This window comes from Rousettus aegyptiacus, unplaced genomic scaffold (assembly GCF_014176215.1).
Source record: "Rousettus aegyptiacus isolate mRouAeg1 unplaced genomic scaffold, mRouAeg1.p scaffold_m13_p_4, whole genome shotgun sequence".
Classification (NCBI taxonomy): Eukaryota; Metazoa; Chordata; class Mammalia; order Chiroptera; family Pteropodidae; genus Rousettus; species Rousettus aegyptiacus.
The window spans coordinates 18,276,720-18,295,609 of NW_023416307.1; the positions used below are offsets into that span (position 1 = coordinate 18,276,720).

Below are 18,890 nucleotides of genomic sequence, written 5' to 3' on the forward strand. Positions count from 1 at the left end.
TAAGATCTATTATTATTTATCTAAAATACTATCAGTGACATTGATACACTCTTTCTTTAGTGTTGAGTATGTTTATAAAAAGGAAAGATTACTTAAAGCTCAAATGGGTACACCGATGACATGGATTCCTTCCTTGACCCTCTTTTTTTTCCATGAAAGCTTTTGCTTGTAATGAACGAGGTGTTTAAAAACAAGTTTTTGGCCGGATGGGTTGCTTCATCCCAGGATAGTGTGCCTAAGGGAACAAAAGGCGGTAGCTCTTTTTGCGCTGCCTGTTGCCTTTGAGTGCACTTTCTCCCGTGGGAATAAGAAAGGAGCTGTGAAGAAAATAGACAGTTTAGAAATAGCAGCATCAGTTAAATGACAGATACCATTAGCAGTTATCTGGAAGTCATTGGCAAACACATTGGGCTTAAAAGAACTGTGGAAAAGCCATTGTGATTGTGATTGATGTGTAAATGAGAATGCATATTGGGATATATAGACTAACCAATAGTCCTCAGAGTAGCAGTCATTAGAATTGCCTGAGAGCTTGCCTGGGACCCAGCCAAGATCAATTAAATGAGACTTTCTGGGAGTGGAGGTTGGGTATAGGAAAATTTTTAAAAATTTATTTATAATGTACAGCCATGATTGAGGACCAGTGACTTAGGCATTACAATGTTGTCTTAGTAATGTGATAGCTAGGACACCAGAATTGCTTACTCATTTCACAAACATTTACTAAAAACGTGTAGGTTGCTAAATTAGATTGAGTCCTGTCTTTAACAAGTTCTTAATCTAGAGGAGTAGACAGACTTGTAGAAATGACCTGTAATGCAGTTTGACAGGTGCCAAACTCAGTACTATAAGTTTATTCTTCCCGGCGAGGAGAGAAGAAGAAGAAAGGGAAAGTGAAAGAGAAAAGGTCCACAGAATGTGACATTTGAAAAGGGACCTCTTGTAATCAGGTTTAACCTCTGAAAATGATTCCCTTTGATTATCTGCCTCTTTTAAACTAGAGATGCCCAGTTTCCTAGTCCTTACCTTGGACGCTGGAAAAGCTTTCTCACATTCCACAGGAGTTGTGTTAGTTGGATACAGTTTCACAAAGGACGGCACTATGCTGTAGGAGGCTGAGTACCTGTGTGAGGTCACATAGCTGGTGAGTGAGAGAGCCACAGTGAATCCAGGTCTCCCTCGCTTTTGGATGGGCGCCCTCCCCACCCCGACACACACACACACACACACACACACACACACACACACACACACACACACACACACACACACACACACCCCGCTGTACATCTGCCATCCTCAGCCACTAGAGAGGCTGAGCATGGCTTAGTTCATTAAAAGAGATTCTAACTTGATTGTGAGCTGAAGGACTCTGTCACAGGGAGGTTGAAGGAAGAGAAGACAAGGATGCTTGCTTTCAAGCTTATCTAGAGATATGGGCCTGAAACAGGATGCAGACTTGCAAGGTTCCAGGGATGGGAAGAATGTGCCTAAGAGAGTGAGAGGATCCCAGTAATTCCTGTTTACTGAGTCTCAGACCATACTCAAGGCCCTTGTTTTCATTCCTTCATTTAATACTTACATCATCCCTAGAATGGTTTCTTATCTTCTATTTTACAGAAGAGGAAGTTGCAGTTCAGTGAGCTTGATTAATTAACTCGCTGCTAATAAAAATCAAAGTTGGCATTTGAACAACTTTCTGATTCCAGTTTCTATGATGTCAAGTGTTGGGATGATTCTTATGCGTAGATCTCTGTGGCTTGTCTATATGAGAAGCTTACATACAAGCTATGGGCACAGATAAATCCAACAAGTGGCCATATTTCTTATTTGGGTGGAAGCAGAGTTCCAAGTTATGGTTGGATAACGGTAATAAGAAGTTACCTGGAAAAGGAGCAAAAGAGGAGTGAGTAGAGGAGAAGGAGAATATAATCAAATGAAGAGAAAATGGGATACAGTGTGGGCAGATCCTGGAGAAGCTACAGAAGGAATGTTTGAGAAAGACTTTATTGGGTAGAATGGCTTATACTCTGAAATATAGCCAAGGACTCAATCACTTGGCAAACAGTTATTGGGCTGTTAGGCCTGGCGTGGGCTGCAGGCATGAGGCTGAGGCTGAAGCCCCTCTGGAGGCAGTCTCCAGGGAGGGAGACACGTAAACAATGTGCAGGAAAGCCAAGTTAACCCCGCTGGGACAGAGGCAAGGACCAAGTGCCGAAGAAGGTAACGACCATTTCCCCCAACAGCCACCTGCTTTAGCCAGAGGCAGAGTGTAAAATTCATAGATACGTTGCTTTCCTCAGTGCACCCTACAGCCGGGTGTTTAGCAGATCTGGGCTTTCAGCCTAAATATTGTTGATATGAGAGCAAGAGAAAAACATCATGTGACGGCCGTCTGTGCGTTTCTCTCTGACGTTCACATTCTGGCTTATTAAAAAACAGTGTTGCCATGGCTAATTCCTGTGAGGCCCAACATCTCCAAACTTTTCATCTTCAATAAGCACTTAAGAATATTCCGCAGCTTTCGTGTGCTGTTTAGAACCAAGTGCCTTGTAATGATTAAGCTTGTCCAAGTGCCTAGGCCTAAGTGGTGCCTTCAGCACTTTTTGGCCTTAGAAACTCTTCTTGTAGATGCTTTGTAAGAGTTCCATAGCTTATCGCCCTCTATTTTTATTTGTTTGTTTGTTTATGGTTAATACGAATCCTTTCTCCAAATGCTGTTCAAGGCTGTTAGAAACATGATTTTTTTTCTAAAAATTCTGAGACTGCCTTCTTTTTTTCCCCAGGGACAATTAAGTAACTTCAGTTGAGTATTACTTTTTTAGGTATTTGGGGACTGGCATTAGCCAGTGTGGAAATCTCTTGGGGTAGTGGTGGGGTCCAGGGGTAGAGACAGGCTCAGATAACCTGTATTATGATACTGTTTTTTTTTTTTTTTTTTACTCCAGGAGATTTTTTTTTTTTTTTTTTTCCCACTCTGTCTATGCTGCTGCAGTCAGCATCCAATAGAGACATGTTCTGGGCTCCTGAGCCAATTGTCTTTCTCCTCACTGCAGCCCGAAGCCTGAGAGCTGATGGCAGTGCACAATTTTAGCAAATTGTCATGAGGCTGGGGGGGAGGGGGAGTGCTTTCTCCACACAGGGACAGAGAGCCAGTGTCATTGAGCACATTTTGTTCAAGTACAAAGTTGATCTCTCTGAAGGAGACAGTGGTCAGCAGTGGTGAGGACCTTTGTCACCTCACCTTCTCTTTGTGCTCTGTCATTGTTGTTTATGTGAAGCAGTAGCACTTAATGGCTAGACTGGAGGTAGAATCCGTGAGGTCAGAAAGCAACAGCATTTGTTTTCAATTAGAGAATCTGAGGTTTACAGAGGCGCCTGGATGAAAAATTGGGGGAAAGAATTGATATTTGGCAAAGACAGTGATTTTTTTCTAAAAGATTGGAGAGGAGTATAATGCTACAATTTCTGCGTATAACTGACAGCCAAAATTTTGGACATCTGTTATAGTTTAGGAAGTTATTTAAGCACTAATTATATAAATAATATATGTGGTCTCATCTAGTAGACTTTGATGGAAATATTGAAATAGGACTTTGAAAACATTGGATAATATCATACTTTAAAGTTTATCATAACTAATAATGCATTATAATTAATGTAGAAACAGGGTTTACTTTTCTACATTTGTTGGCATATGTGGGATTTAGCAGGTACACGTGTATCAAACGTCTCATATAAATACAAGGTAATCATGTTAGTATTCTCCCGCTGACCTCACCAAAATGTTTCACTCCTCTGACTTTCTTTAGTTTCTTTTATATTGCTATCTAAAATACTTGCCACTTAAAACCTACTATCCTCTACTATATTACTAACTTTATGTTTTTCATTTTGTATATTTTGTATAAAAATCACCACACACACACATTATTGATACATTCAGGTCAGTGGAATCCACAGATAATCCAAGAAACCTCTTACCTCACCAAGTCTGTTGTCGAAATGGGTTATGTGAAGCAAAATTTTAACTTGTTTGGGGCTCAGATTATTTTCTTTTCAGTAGAAAAGATGTTAACCCTATAATTCTGAGCCTGCTGACAGAAAAAAAAAAGAATGAAAGATAAAATGAAATTTATAAAATAATATAATTCTTTCCTTTACACTTTGGAAAAGCTATGTGGATTATTCTCCAAAATTAATGGCTTATATTGTAACACATCGTTTCCTTGGAGGAACTCAAAGAGAGTTGAAGCATTCATTTGGTTCAGACCTATTCTGGGATTAGTGGGAGCAATGAATAGAAAAATATACACACTTAAAGATGATGAAGGGATCGTGAGAATGAATGCACACCTCTAACTGTATGGTGAAGATCACCAGCTGCCTGGGTCCAGTTATGTGCCTTTGGGCAAGGACCGCCCTCCCCCAAACCCCTCACTTTCAAAGAGTATTTAAAAGTGAGAACCTTTATTTTGTTAATGTACTAGGAGCTGAAATAGGTCTATAAAGAACTGTTTTAACAAGTCTCCCAAGAGATTGTTAAGGAAAAAATTACATGCATTTGACTTAAGACATTTACCTTTTTTTTTTTTTTTTGCCCTCAGGAAAGCCTTAGAAATATAATATTGACAGTCATGTTGTAATCCACCTAATAATGGTACGATGATGAATCGGGTACGATTTGTAAAACATTTTGTATTTCTCAATTGAAAGGCATGCGCCACAAATAGAGCACTGCATTTTATTATGTAAATGTTAGGGCTTTTAATTATTAGCCAAGACTGAAAAGTGTCTGATTTGGATGCCATAAAACTTCAGAAGTGTTTCTGCTACAAACAGTTTAGAAGTCTGACAGTTGCTGTACCGAAAAAATAATGAAGCAATTGAAAAAAATAATAGAAACATAGTAGTGATCTGGCATTTCCAATTTTACAATGCTATAAAAAAGCAGCCAACAAATGTTGGACTGTTTAGTGATGCTGGCACCTACCAAATGTCACTGGGCTTTCACAAGGTCATGGAGACTCTGGTTTGGCTCAGGGATACTGGGCAGACCCATCTTTGGAGCTCAGCAGACTGTGGAATAGGGACAGAGAATAGGTGCCAGTTAAAGCCTTCATAGCGCTTCATAGATTGCTACACAATTCTGTGGGATTCTTTGAGATAGAGAAGGCCATGGGCATAAGGAAAAGGTGAGACCGTTTCTTGTTACAGCATCTCATCACAAGCAACTCTAAATATAAGATTCTTGTGGGCCCTCTCTGAGGAGGCTAAGATTTCTTCAGATGACTATCAGCTAAAATTGTGTGCTGATATAACTCTTACTGTCACAGTTGTATGTATATCTGATCTGTCACAGACTAAAGCTGATGGAGTGGTATTTTAGTAACCAGAATGTGTGTGCAATTTGTTGCCTTTTTCTCTTTTTCCACCTCCTCAGCAGCAGCTAACCCAGCTCTCATGCCTTACATAATACTTATCTCGATGTGTAGAGTTTCAGTTATGCCATTTTCAAGATGATTAATGGGAGTTGTGCAATGAAAGCTTATAAGTTCTCTGGGGAAAAAGTCATAGGATCCCGATGTTCGAGTTAGAGTGCGTTGTTAATGCGTCAGCATTGAGTTTATTTTGGGGTATTGTAAATGTCATAACTGGTTTTAATGTCCAGGAATCTTCATCATCACACCTAGGAATGTTCTATAAAATAAGGCCCTAAAACACTTATTGAAACTGGACAGGGCTCATTAAATAGCTAGAAAAGCCTAATCTATGAGACTTTGCCAGAGATCAGGTTAGACTTCTATTAGAAAATGTCTAATGCCCTGAAACAACTCTATTACTTCTTTTATATTCTTTCAGGCATGGTAAAATCAAATTTATACTCAGCAGGTTTTAAGTGTGTGTGTATGTGTATATGTGTTTGTATTTTTCTTTCTTTCTTTAACTGGCACTCAGTAATTGTTACACCACAGTGTATATGTTACTAGGAACTTTTTCTGGAATCGGGAAAGGAAAAATTCTAAATTTGCCTTATATTGTATTTCATTTGAAAGCATATGTCTGTGGTAAAGTAATTGAAAGAAATTGGGAGTATTTCAGTGAAGATACATTTATAAATTTCTGCTACTTTTCTTTCCTCACTGGTAGAAGGAAATTCTCCCAGATCTTGTGTTCAACTGAGTGAGGCCCAGGTATTTGGTGTTATGCTGATTGAAGAAATAGCATTTACACCTAGAAAGTTAAGCTTTAAATATTGATTCATGTTGCTCTATTTACTTCATGTTAAGTTTAGAAGACTAGAGATTAATTGCCCAGCAAGATTTTAAAAAAACCAACAAAAAAAAAAACCAGTTTTCTTCATGTTCTCTGGGTATGCTAAGCATTTGTTCCTGGTGTCACCCGATAGTCCAGTGAGGAAATTAAAATAGAAGTTGCGCTTGGTTTAAAGAAGTTTTAAAGTGATCTTAAAAAAGATTTTCTTGACTTTCCAGATGATAAAACTCTAAAATAAGTAAAAGGGTGTCATGATATTAAAAACAGGCAGCTATTCAAGACAAATAATCCGATTTACTTATCTGGGTTAAGGGGTTGTAATATTTGAGAATAAAAAAATAAATAGAAAAATTATTGTTAATATGTCCCATATTGTGTATAATTTTGTATACCATTGCTATTTAAATATATGGTATTGACTTATTAACAGTATATATACTATAAATAGATGATATTGTATAGTATACTATTGTAAAACAACAAAACAAACAATAACATCAAATCAGTGAAATCTCCCTGCAGATTTTCTAAGGGGAAAAGAAAGGAAAATATCTGTTTTAACTCTTTAGGAATTTCTACCAAATGATAGTTCAGTGTCCCTTTAGGTTTTATTGTATAGCTTTCTAAAAGTACTTATATGATTTTTTTAAATAAAACATGAAATATAAATCTTAGGCCAAATCTCTTAAGTTTCTTAAATTTGCAACAAAAACAAAATCGTAAGTTTGCAATACACATGCTGCTGTTAGAAATAGGTACATAATTGGGGTGAATATATATGCGTGTGTATGTAAAATTGCACATATACACATTTGCATATGAGCAAAAACATTGTGCAGTGGTCCCCCAGAATTCCAGGTGGTTGTCAGAAATCTTTAATTTTTCGGAGTCCTCTGACTACTCAATTTATCTTTCTCAGTAGATTATTTTTTCAAAGGAGGCAGTATGTTTCTACCTTTGCTTTTCTGAACAGACTTTCTCTAGGGAAGTAAAGCCAAGAAACTGTTGCTTGCCCTTAAAAAAAAAAAAAAAAAAAAAAAAAAAAAAAACAATCTAGGGAGCTAAGCAGGGTCGAGTCTGGTTAGTACTTGGATGGGAGACCACTTAGGAGGACCAGGTGCTGTAGGCACAAAAAATAAAATAAAATAAAATAAAATTAAAATAAAATAAAATAAAATAAAATAATAAGAAAAATAAAATGGGATTGTAAACTGACAAGGTCCTCATAATCTATGAGGTCAACCAAGGGTTGCCTTGCCTTAAAAAAAAAAGCTGACATCTCCGGTATTCTAGTTAACAAGTGAACGGAACCATTGATGTGATTTTGAAATTTAATTATTTACTCTGATATACCACTACTTTTATTTGTTTTTATTTTAAATAAAATAAAAATAACCAAACATTGAAATTCGCAGTCATGGTTTGAAAGTTTTTAGAAGCTGCGGCCAGTAGAATTTGGCAAAATTAGAAGACGTTGTCAACTACCATTCCGTTTGAGTCAGGTTTTATAGGATAAATCTATTATCTTTGAGGAAATTCCCAGAGTAAAGGATCCTGCCATCTCAATGTAAATGTGAAAGTATTTAAAGCCACTTACAAATAAGTTAGAGTTAGTAGTTATTAATAATGTGTGTCCCTTTTATGGATTGAATGTTTTTGTTCCTCATATTCAAATGTTGAAGCCCTGTCACCAGTGGCTATATTTGGAGATGGGGCTCGATGGACATAATTAAGGTTAAAGTAATTAAGGTTAAGGTCGAAAGTGTGGGGCCCTGATCTGATAGGATTAGTGACTTTAGAAGAGATAACAGAGCTAGCCCTCTCCTTGGGAGCCTGTATCAAAGAAAGGCCATGTGAGGAAATAGCAAGGAGGTGGCTGTTTGTAAGCCAAGAAGAGAGTTCTTAACAGAAACCAAATTAGCCAGAACCTTAATCTTGGACTTCCAGCTTTCAGAACTGTGAGAAAATTAATTTCCGTTGTTTTAACCACCCAGTCTATGGTATTTTCCTATTACTGCTCGAGCAGACTAATAATAGAGCCCCCATTAAATTCCGGTAAGTATAAAGCAGTGACTGACTCTCAGATGGAGATGATTTGCCTTACCCTCATCCCCAGGGACATTTGGCATTATGTAGAGACAATTCGAATGGTCATAACTGAGAACAGGAGAGCTATAAGCGTGTAGTAGACCAGGCATGCTGCTTGCTAAACATCCTACAATGCACAGAACAGTCGTAATAACAAAGACTTACTGGCCAAAAATGTCAGTGGCAAACCTTGAACTTCTTTTTTGGTACGCATGTGTTTTGGTAAGCCGACACATGTCCTTTGTGGAAACCTGTGAATCGTAAGGAAATGTACATTTAAGAGCTATAGTATTCTGTTTGTTAGATGCAATTAATTTATTTTCAATATTGGCAAAAGCCCATGAATTTCCTAGGCAAACTCATTTATCTAAATGAAAACAAAACCGAATATATATACATGTGTGCATGTTTGTGTATATGTAAAGTATTTCTTAAAAGTTAATCACCTTTAAAACTGCAATCAATTTCCTACTACTCAATACTCGTAATTTTAAGATAAATGTTATATTGTAAATTTATTCACCTTTGCATTAGAATTAATGCAAGAATTGATTTAAAAGCATGCAGAACCGTAAAAACACTTTTGAAAATGTATGAAACAACATCGCTTGACCGCCAGTGTGTTTTTGTTGTTGTTTGTTTGTTTGTCCGTCCCTTCACCCCCTCCACCCCCCTCCCCGGCCCCAGCAAAAATTTACTGAGATATTTGTATTATCTAAGCTGGGGGAAAACAAACAAACAAACATAAAAATTTTCAATAGTAAGCTATCATTTGCCAGAGTTTCTGAGCAGTGAACATCTCTAGAAGGTGCTTCAAAAGCACTTGCATATCTCAGCTATCCCCAAGAAAATATTGGTTTTATTTTAACAATTGAAATAAATGGTTGCTGTTTGAGCAGTCTTATCAGAAAACCAGTATTTCCAATGAAAGTTGGAAAAGTCTTGTGAGTATAAGCTGGTACCCCTGTAATATTTTCATTGCCTTTTTATTTCCAAAGTCTATCCAAATATGACTCAGTAATTATAATCCTACCACATAGTTACTATTTGGCAGCTTAATAAGATGTCTTTTTACATTCTGACCTCATAAATCACAATATTCCTTTTATTTTAGATGGAGGAAGTATAATTAAAAATGGAAAATTAGTTTTTCCAGTTTTAAAATAGAATTATAATTTTTTTATTAAGTAAGTTTGACCAACTTCTAAGATGTTTTATTTTTTATTGTTAGCTAATTCTTAAATATTGAAAATAGCTGAGTTTTTTCATATATTTAAATAGTCATCTCCAGTTTCATTTAGTTTTATGTTTATTCTGCAATTTACACCTCACAATGTGTATCACATACACATCACTTTTAGATATGTACTATATGTATATGTTCATATGTAATTATTTAAAAGTGTACTTTATTAAACTATAATGTTTTAGAATTAACAAGGCACTTATTTTGAAGCTCAAAAAATTAATTTAAACATACACCTTTCTTTGTTATAATCACAAATTTTGTGTCAGTTTCAAAAGCTAATGAAAAATCCTTAAATTCACAGTTGAACAGTTTGTAACTTCAAAAATTTAGGACTTGATAAATTGATCTTTTGAATGACCATTATTGGTCATATACAGGCTTTTAAGACTACAAGGGGAAATTTTTGACTTTTTTGGACAAGTTACTTTTAATTTATAAATGTAGAAAAATTATTGCAGGAAAATGGACTCAGTATGGATCAATATTGAACTCCCTCCAATCCCTTAAAATACATAGTATATGCGTTACAATGATGTCTTTGGAATTTGTGTTGCGTTAACCTATTAAAAGTCTCCTTGAATGGACTCTAAGATATTTATGGTATAGGCTCTGTAGAACGACCTGCTAGTCAGCAGTGCAATCAACAGAAGCAAACCACAGAAACCTAACACTGTAAGAAATTATTAGAATGCCATTTTTCCTTAGTGGATGTGGCAAGTACGAATGATTAGGAAGGGCCAAGCTTATATTACTGATGATTGACATGCATTGTCTCTTTGTTTTGCTACTTGTGTTATTTTTAGCAATTTTAACAGATATAGTGCTAAATTAGGTAATTGCTGCTTGTTATTAGCTTGAGAACTTACAGAAAGGGAGAAAAATAACATTTATTGATAGCCTGTCATACCAGGAGCCATGTATGTGCTTGGCCCACTATCTTGCTCAGTTCTCACCAATCACCAGTGAGATCAGTGGTATTTCTACTATTCTACAAAAAGAGTTTTACCACTCAGAATTTAATTTCTGGTCACTCAGCAAGTAACAAAGCTGCAGTTTGAACTAAGCTATGTTTGATAAAATGTACTATTATATGACACTCTCTGAAACTACTGGTAGCAATCAAAACTGAATAAAAACTTCATGTTTATATTTTTGCATTAACCCTAGCCACCCAATTTAATATATCTTTGGGTGATTTTGAGTAGTAGTTTCTGTATAAAACTCTGCATATTTGAGCACTAGACACTGATTGAATTTCTACTTTTAGATTTTTACAATGCTTTATCACTGTGGAGATTTTTAGGATGCCAGTCTCTACACAAATCTTTTTTCCTCCTTGCTAAAATTTGCCAGCCTGTTACCTTTTTTCCCATTTATCATGGCAAATTTTATCTTGTGCTCAGATTACTAGTCTCCAAATAAATGCACCATTAGGCTAGTACAATGCAAGATCAAAGTTTAATATTAGATTTAGTTTTTATTTTCTATTATCTTTGTTGTCTCCAGAATAGAGTTAAAGGTAGAATTCATCTTGAAGCATTTCATAAGATGTATTCATTCATTTATTCTGCAAATGCTTATTGAGGTACGGTGCTGGGAACTCAGAGGCAGATGAACCTGGAGAGGTACCAATGTCACATTTACCTTAACTCTCAATGGAAGGTATGCCGCTTGTGGTTTTCTCTGGAGCTTTAGGCACTTCTCTAGAAGAGGATGTTTATTCTCAGTTATTCTTGACCTTTTTATTTGTCAAACCACAATTATTCAGCAGCACAGTCAGCATTAAACAAGTTTTGAATTTCCTAAGAAGCTATGTCTATTTAATATCAATTGCAGAGGCCGCTCTGTTATTTTTTCCACACATGTCAATGAAAAATTCATGTGACTTTACAGAGTTGTGTTTTGTAGTGTTCTCTGCTATATCGAAATAACCTGGGCCCTCAGATCTGTTGCCACAGACTCTCTGTGGAAGAGGCTTTGTAGTCTGTATACCTTTTCAAAAATATCTTCAGTTGATTTTTAGAAGCATAGGTCTTTGAAAGTGAGGCTCCAATGCAGTCAAATCAAGCTGGGCACAGAAGGGTTGCATATGTAAGAAATGTAGAAGAATGGCATTTTTCTTGAGTAGATATAGTAAATATAAAACAAAAACCAAAGGTCTGAGCTCATGTTAACAGTTTTGAGAGGCACCGACATGGGGTGTATGATAGCGCATGTGAATTCTCTCTTTCATTATCTCATTCTGGGCTGTGTTCATAGATAGGAGGGACCCGGTGGTTGGAATTAAGGGAGGCAGTAGAATGAAGTCCTTATTCTATATCTTACTTTATATGTGAACATATCAATAACCATACCTAAGAGAATTATAAAAATTACCTTTATGCCAATATTTTGTTTCTCTTTTGTTGGGCATACGGTTTTATTGGGGACAGTGATAATAGCAGCTCCTGACCTTTTACCTCGTTCACAGAGGGCCATTCAGTGCTAAGGGCATGACATAGATGTTGTCTTTAATCTCCATAATAAACCTGTGGTGTAGGTTTGATAGCACTCTTGACAAGGATAAAAAGCCTGAGGCATAAAGAGGTTAGTTTTTTCATGCGATTCCAGGTCTCAATACTTTGTAAGGTCTTTGCTATCAATTGCTGTCCTCTACTGCCTCCTCATTTAAAGTATTATTAGTAATGCTTTATTACATAAAGCTTGTTAAAGTAACAGGCAGTGTCTTGTAATATTAGCCCTGCGTGGAGACTTATTCTTATAAACAAGCTAGAAGTTGATCATTCATGTTAGAATTGTGATAGATTTTATCACAAACATTAGCATCAGATTTCTGTGTCAATTTAAAGTGTAAGATCAAATTATGGGAAATCGATTTTTCTTAAAAAAAACAGAAAGCTCAAGAAGGTGATTGGTGCCATCAAGTAAATCTTTTACCTTCACAAACACTTCTAATTAGATTATTGGTGAAAGAAGTCACGAAGGCAGTAATCGACAAGATCTGTTACTATCAATATGATTTGACAATATATTGAAATAATATGGGTACAGTCCCTCACGTAATATTGCATATTACAGACTTTATTATATATTTTTGATGGAAAGAGTTATCCTAAAAGGAAGGTAGTTTCACATTTCTTATTTTATAGTAACTTATTTTGTTTTTCTATTTTACATTATAAAATATTTAATGGGTAAATGTCTCTTAATTATTGTTTTATAGTGGTTGGGCAATGGAGACTACATTTATCTTTGAAAGGTTAAAGGCTACATTTTTTCTCCAGTACTTCATTATATTTACAATCATTGTATAAAGTGGGAACTTGTGGAAATTTTCTTTCCATCTGGAAATTTCTTAATACATGGCTTTTAAAGCTTAGTAGTCATTTTAATTTTGTTATGAGATACTTGTAAATGTGTTTTGCTAAAGATACAATGTGCCTTGAGTCTTCTAAGTTCATTTCCTTAGAACTCAATACAAGTCAAAAACAGATGGTAAAACTTAATGATTCTTTTGGGTTCATTAAAGTTAAACAGATGATATTATGGAAGGAGTCTGATATACTTTATTTAAGATTGTATGTTTTAATGTTACACTGGCAGTTTGTAGATTTTTAAACTTGGATTCTGATATAATAGTGGTAATACTAGAATAAAATAACTTCTTAAAGCTTTAAAACATTGTCTAATGTCATAATACCTCAATTTTTCAATGCATTTTAGGTGAATTGATTACTTATTCTAAATATGTTATAAAACGATACGGACAATAAGTTTTGTGATAAGCTCATGGTAATAGATTCAAGTGGTAGGTTTATATTATTATTATTTTAATATGTGCTTATTTTATTCTTTTTTTAAAAAGATGATATTTTCCACTTTTGTTTCTCAGGGTCGTTGCTCCAGGGAGAACTGCAAATATCTTCATCCACCCCCACACTTAAAAACGCAATTGGAGATAAATGGACGCAATAACTTGATTCAGCAGAAGAACATGGCCATGTTGGCCCAGCAAATGCAGCTAGCCAATGCCATGATGCCCGGTGCCCCATTGCAACCCGTGGTGAGCATGTTCCTCGTTTGTTAAGTTTGTAGCTGCAAATACTCAGTTTCAGTGTTAAAGCGATGGTCACACTACATCCAGTGAACACAGGCAACAGTGTTCGTTGCCCGGCACTTTCTAGCAAAATTATCAATCAGACCCTGAAACAGTTTTCATTCTATATACTCATCTTCTGGGTAAATCATGTAAAAATTTACATGATAGCTTGTTTATCCCCTAATTTTTTTTTTCAAATTAAATCCTATGACTATGAAGTATTAAAATTTTTCTTTAATGGTCACTGAACTCATTAATATAGTCAGTGAGCATTTTCAAGCTACTTTAATGGTTAATCATAAAAATGGACATATGCCATCTTTAATTTTGAGAAAATTTTTTCATTTTCTCTCTCATTGAAGAGAATCTGTGTAGTTCTCTTTCTTAAAAAGGAGCCTTTGTTATTTTTTTTTTTTTTAAGTAAATTGAAATTATTTTGTGGTGACAGATGCTAGGAGAATTCTGACAGTGGTGAATCAGTGTCATAGATTTGGAAGTCTTATCATCAGAGGAGAGATGACCCGGAGAGGCAACAACTCCAAGGGCTTTTGAGAAAAGAGCTAAATTTTATAAGCTGTAGGTGGTTACAGAGGTTTAATGTTTACTGAGCAGGGTCTGTGGAAAACTTTTGAGTCTGAGCACATTTCTTATTTATTTGGGTTTGGGGGGAATGAGGTACATGTGATAAATGACTTCAGTAGCCTTACATTTATTCATAAAAATGTAGGAGGTTAGTATCATCAATTTAAGTTATAAAAGGTTGTCTGATGTTAATTGTGTTATGGTAATTCTTTACTTAAATGCATGTTGAAGTTTGCAATGATAAGAATATATCTGTCAATAATATATGTCACTAACTTAAATGCAATACTCTAGTGTCATGGAAATGTGAAGATCAACATTTTTCTTATATGCTAACTGTGGCATGTGTGCTAACTAATTTTTTTCCTAATACATTTTAACACCTGAACTCAATGTAATTGTTATTCTCTCTTAGAACTTAATGCACCAATCATTCCAAAAAAGAGGGGGGGTATTGCATTTCGAGGTGGGAGGGATCTCCATATCACATCTGCAGTGATACCAATTATCAATACTATACAGTTGAGGTGAGAGAATATTGTAATTCTGTCTCTATTTTAACCTGATATATATATTTCCATTATTAAGGGCTCAGTTTAATATCTGACATCTTAAATTTATTTTTGTGACTTTTGCTAATTTCACATTTGTATTGGGATAGCATAAAGACTTCCATTTGCTTAAAAAAAAAAGTTTAAGTTGTAATCATCCTCTTAGCATAAAATGTGGGATAAGAATTCTCTTTTACACTTGGCCCTCACATACAGTTTCAAAGATCTGATAAATCCTTGGGGTAGCTGTTACTTTAGTCGATAGAAGATCTCGCCTTGATGTGAGATACTTTTGTTCCACTTAAACATTTAAAACTTGTTCTACCCCGTCAATGACCGACAGCACCTCTGAGATTGGTAAGTGTGATTCCCAGACCTCAGAGAACAGTACTGGCCATGGCACTGAGTTTCTCTACTGAATTAGTCCTTGAGTTTTACTCTCAAGGCCATTTCCAGGGTCATCACATGCTTAATCCTGGGACAAACTCTAAACAGCATTTAGTGCTCATGGCTTTGAAATACTAGTAACAAATATGTATTGTTTATGAAATTACTAAATCACAGAATTCTGAAACCATTAGAAAAATCACCACATTTTCTAGTGTTTATATTGGAAAATTCTTGGCTTAGACGAAGCATTAGTTTTCATTAGTTGTGATCATAGTCAGGCTTTATGTTAATTTCCCCTGATATGACTAAATTTGAATGTGGAATTACCCTATTGTTAGAGGTGTCGTGAGATCATCGTCTGAAAATATACTCTACGCAGAGTGACGTTTTTGTAATAAGTATAGAAGTCATTTTAATTTTTCAATTTTAAAGCATTTGGGGATTTAATGACTGTAGAGAAGGCTTTATTCCAGGAAACTTGCCTTCAAAACCCTGAGACTTTTCAGTCTTTTTTGTAGTCAGGCCTGTTTTGATGAGGATAATGAATGATATGGAGATTCAGAAATAAGCGAGACAGTCATAACCAGCTGCCTACTGGAACCCTACTGCTGGGAATAAAACAGGGCTGGAAGCAGCCAGGTGACTAATACGGAAAAGGCTTGCCATCAAAGAGGGCGGCCACTAGTACAGATGATAGTATTTGAAGACATGCATAAACTCGGATCTAACCCAAGAAATAGGGATATCAAAGGAGATAATACTTTGAGCAGGTCCATAATATCAGGAGTAACAGCAGTATCTGAGCAGTGACGGGGCTTGTAGTTACACAGGGGAAGCATCTTGGTCCACTAAAGGCAACCAGTTTGGCCCTCATACTATAGCTAGAGGAACACATTAGAGGGGAAGAGGCTAGCAAGGTCTAACCAGATTCGAAAGTGTCTAAGATTGTGCCTGGCATGTAACAGAGATCAGAAATTGTTTGATATAATTGAAAGAACGAATGAAGGAAGGAGTTTCCTGAACATGAGAAAAACAGACAGAAGTTCATGGTACTTCACATTCCCCAGTGGCCAGAAGAACCAGGAACCAGAGCACAAGGCCAGTTATAGAGACTGCAGCATGGAACGGGGCTAGAGCTGGATAGATTTTTGCAGACTATTAGCCAAGGCTGCCAGGGGCTTGATGACAGTCCTGTTGGGACTAGGGAATAGCTGTTATGCCACTCAGTTTAGATTCTCGTTTTCTCACAAATTTTGAGAGACCTTGTCTATAAATTTAGAACGTGACACTGGGATGACTTGGGATTTATAGGAGAGTTTCCTGTTTTTATGGGCTTTATTAGGTTGTAATCAAATGCACCAAGCCAGGAATCAGAAAGAAGACTTAATTTTTTGAGGCAAATACAATACTACAATCATTTACCGAACACAGTACTTTTTGTATTATAAATCATCGTACCATCTTATAAAGTAGGCGAAGACTCAGAGGTTCAGAGAAGTTTAGTAATGCGACTGACCCTGCTACTGACTACCTATGTAACTTGAAGATAAATGGAAGACTTGTGGTATTTAATTATCCAAATTTTTAAGAAAATGAACCGGTTTTTTTTCTAAGTGCTACTGTACAAAAATTATTTTTACTTTGCCATACAGTATCTGATGCAATGATAATCTAATGAGAAGTTACTAAACAACCTAACCAAAGATAGATTACACCTGTGGCTCATGACTGGGAGACAGCTACTCTATTTCTTTGGTCCATCCCTGAAAGATGTCTTTCAGAAGTTCCGTCAATTTCAGGCTCTTGTCCCTGCCCTCAAAGAGCTCGGCATAAGCAGTGGTTGTGAAGAGCTGTACCTGAGCCAGTGGCCTCACGTGCCTTTCCCTGTGCTCCCGAAGGTTAGCCTTGGCCACCCATAATTTCTCATGGCAGCTGCCATCAAGATACGCATAGCTGCCTCAAGATACATAACTCCTGTCGAATTCCTTATGCATTTCATGCATTTGAAGTAGACTAGGGATAGAGAAATTCAGAGTTATTGGATCCAGCTGAAGTCTTGAGAGCGCCTTTGCTGCTCCTGTCACCTTGGCCTTTGCTGTCACTTCGTGTTCAAAGCATTTGTTGGCAGTTCGATGCAGAAAGCTTTGAAGTCATCATTTGTCACACTTCTGGGAACACCTAGAATTCTTAAATTGTTTTTTAGTGCTTTGATTTCCAGTTTATCCAACTAGTGGTTGAGATAAAGCCACTTCGTCCCAAAGCATTTCTGGTAAAGTGTTTCCATGTCAGTCACCCTGAATCACATTTCACCCATCTTGCCCTTTTACTGCCTGTTTCAGTCAAGGAGCCTGCACTTACCCGAGCAGCTTGTGATGGGCCCTGAATCTTAGGGGCCCACATATTTGTGGATTCTTTTCTACTTGGAGGGCTAGAAGTAAGTCTTTTTTATTTAAATGTTTATTACTTCAGAAAACTGAATTAAAGGACAAAGTGAAATTAAGAATGAAGCAAATGTTTATTTGATTTGACCAGTCAGCAAGTCAGTCTAGAAATAGTTTAAAACATTTCTTTTATTGCAGTCATATTACCTTTGTAAAAAAAAAAATTCATCATAATGTGAATTTGTTGGTAACACCATTAGCTTTTGGCTCTATATTTATATTCAAAATAATTGTTTACAGAGACTATTTAGAACTTTTGTATAGTGTTGTGCCTACCCAGAAATCTGGTTTCATACACCTTGATTGCGCTGTTAATTTAAAAAAAAGCTTTAGTTTTTACAATTCACAGGTTTGACCTTCATAAACACACACACACACACACACACACACACACACACGTAAAATCTAGACAAGTCTGACTTATGTGTTCTGTAAATCCCAATAATTATGTATTATTTATTGCATTTACTCCCTCCACTTTATTAAAAATTGCCAACATTGTTTGCAAAACAAATATTTTCACATAGTGTTTTAAAATAAATTAGGGCCTCTATTATATTTGCAACATTACAGCATGGTAACATGGTAACTTAGAAAATTCCGTATCAAAAGTTACAAAATAAAAATAAAAGAAATTAAACTTTTTAAACAAGTATACTAGAGGAATTAACGATAAAATTTGAGGTAAAGGGAGGAAATAACATTAAATCTCTTTTTTTAATGTTTAGATGACTATTTCTAGAAAATATTTAATCCATTTGCTAGAGTCTGTGGCAGAGAAAAACAGCAAATCCATTAATATACTTGTTAAACACATGTAGATGCCAATTGCAGGATATATACAAAACAAACAAAACAGTGCACAAGACTGCCTCTGAGAGCTGCTGTCTACTTCCAGTAGAAGAGACGGTCAAGGAAACCTACGTGGTCTTCAACGCTGAATTCGAGTGATGTGGAGTTTCAGAGAACAGAGGGCCAGTTTATAGTTGAATCAGGGGAGACTTCAACAGAAGAGTCCCGATTCCTGAAGCGTGATTAGGAAGTAAATGGGTGGGCTGGGCTGGAGCAGCCTTCAATGTGGAGGGAAAGCTGTGTGCAAAAGAGGAGAGCCGTAAGGAAACACGTCTCCTTAGAGACCTCACGTAAAATCAGAAAACTGAGCCTATTTCTGTTTTTGAATAGAAGGGCTTAAAGTGTATGGAATTGGAATCCTC

General features: G+C 36.2%; 1 protein-coding gene across 30 annotated transcripts in view; it reads left to right on the forward strand.

The window, feature by feature from the left end:
• MBNL1 (muscleblind like splicing regulator 1) overlaps nt 1-18,890 on the forward strand; it is a 190,525-nt gene that overhangs the window by 138,186 nt on the left and 33,449 nt on the right. For 29 of the 30 annotated variants that reach the window (XM_036218714.1, XM_036218745.1, XM_036218724.1 and 26 more), the window contains one exon: nt 13,506-13,676. In XM_036218714.1, the coding sequence (XP_036074607.1) occupies nt 13,506-13,676 (171 nt within the window). The remainder of the gene's footprint in view (nt 1-13,505; nt 13,677-18,890) is intronic. The other variant, XM_036218717.1, reaches the window with a different exon arrangement.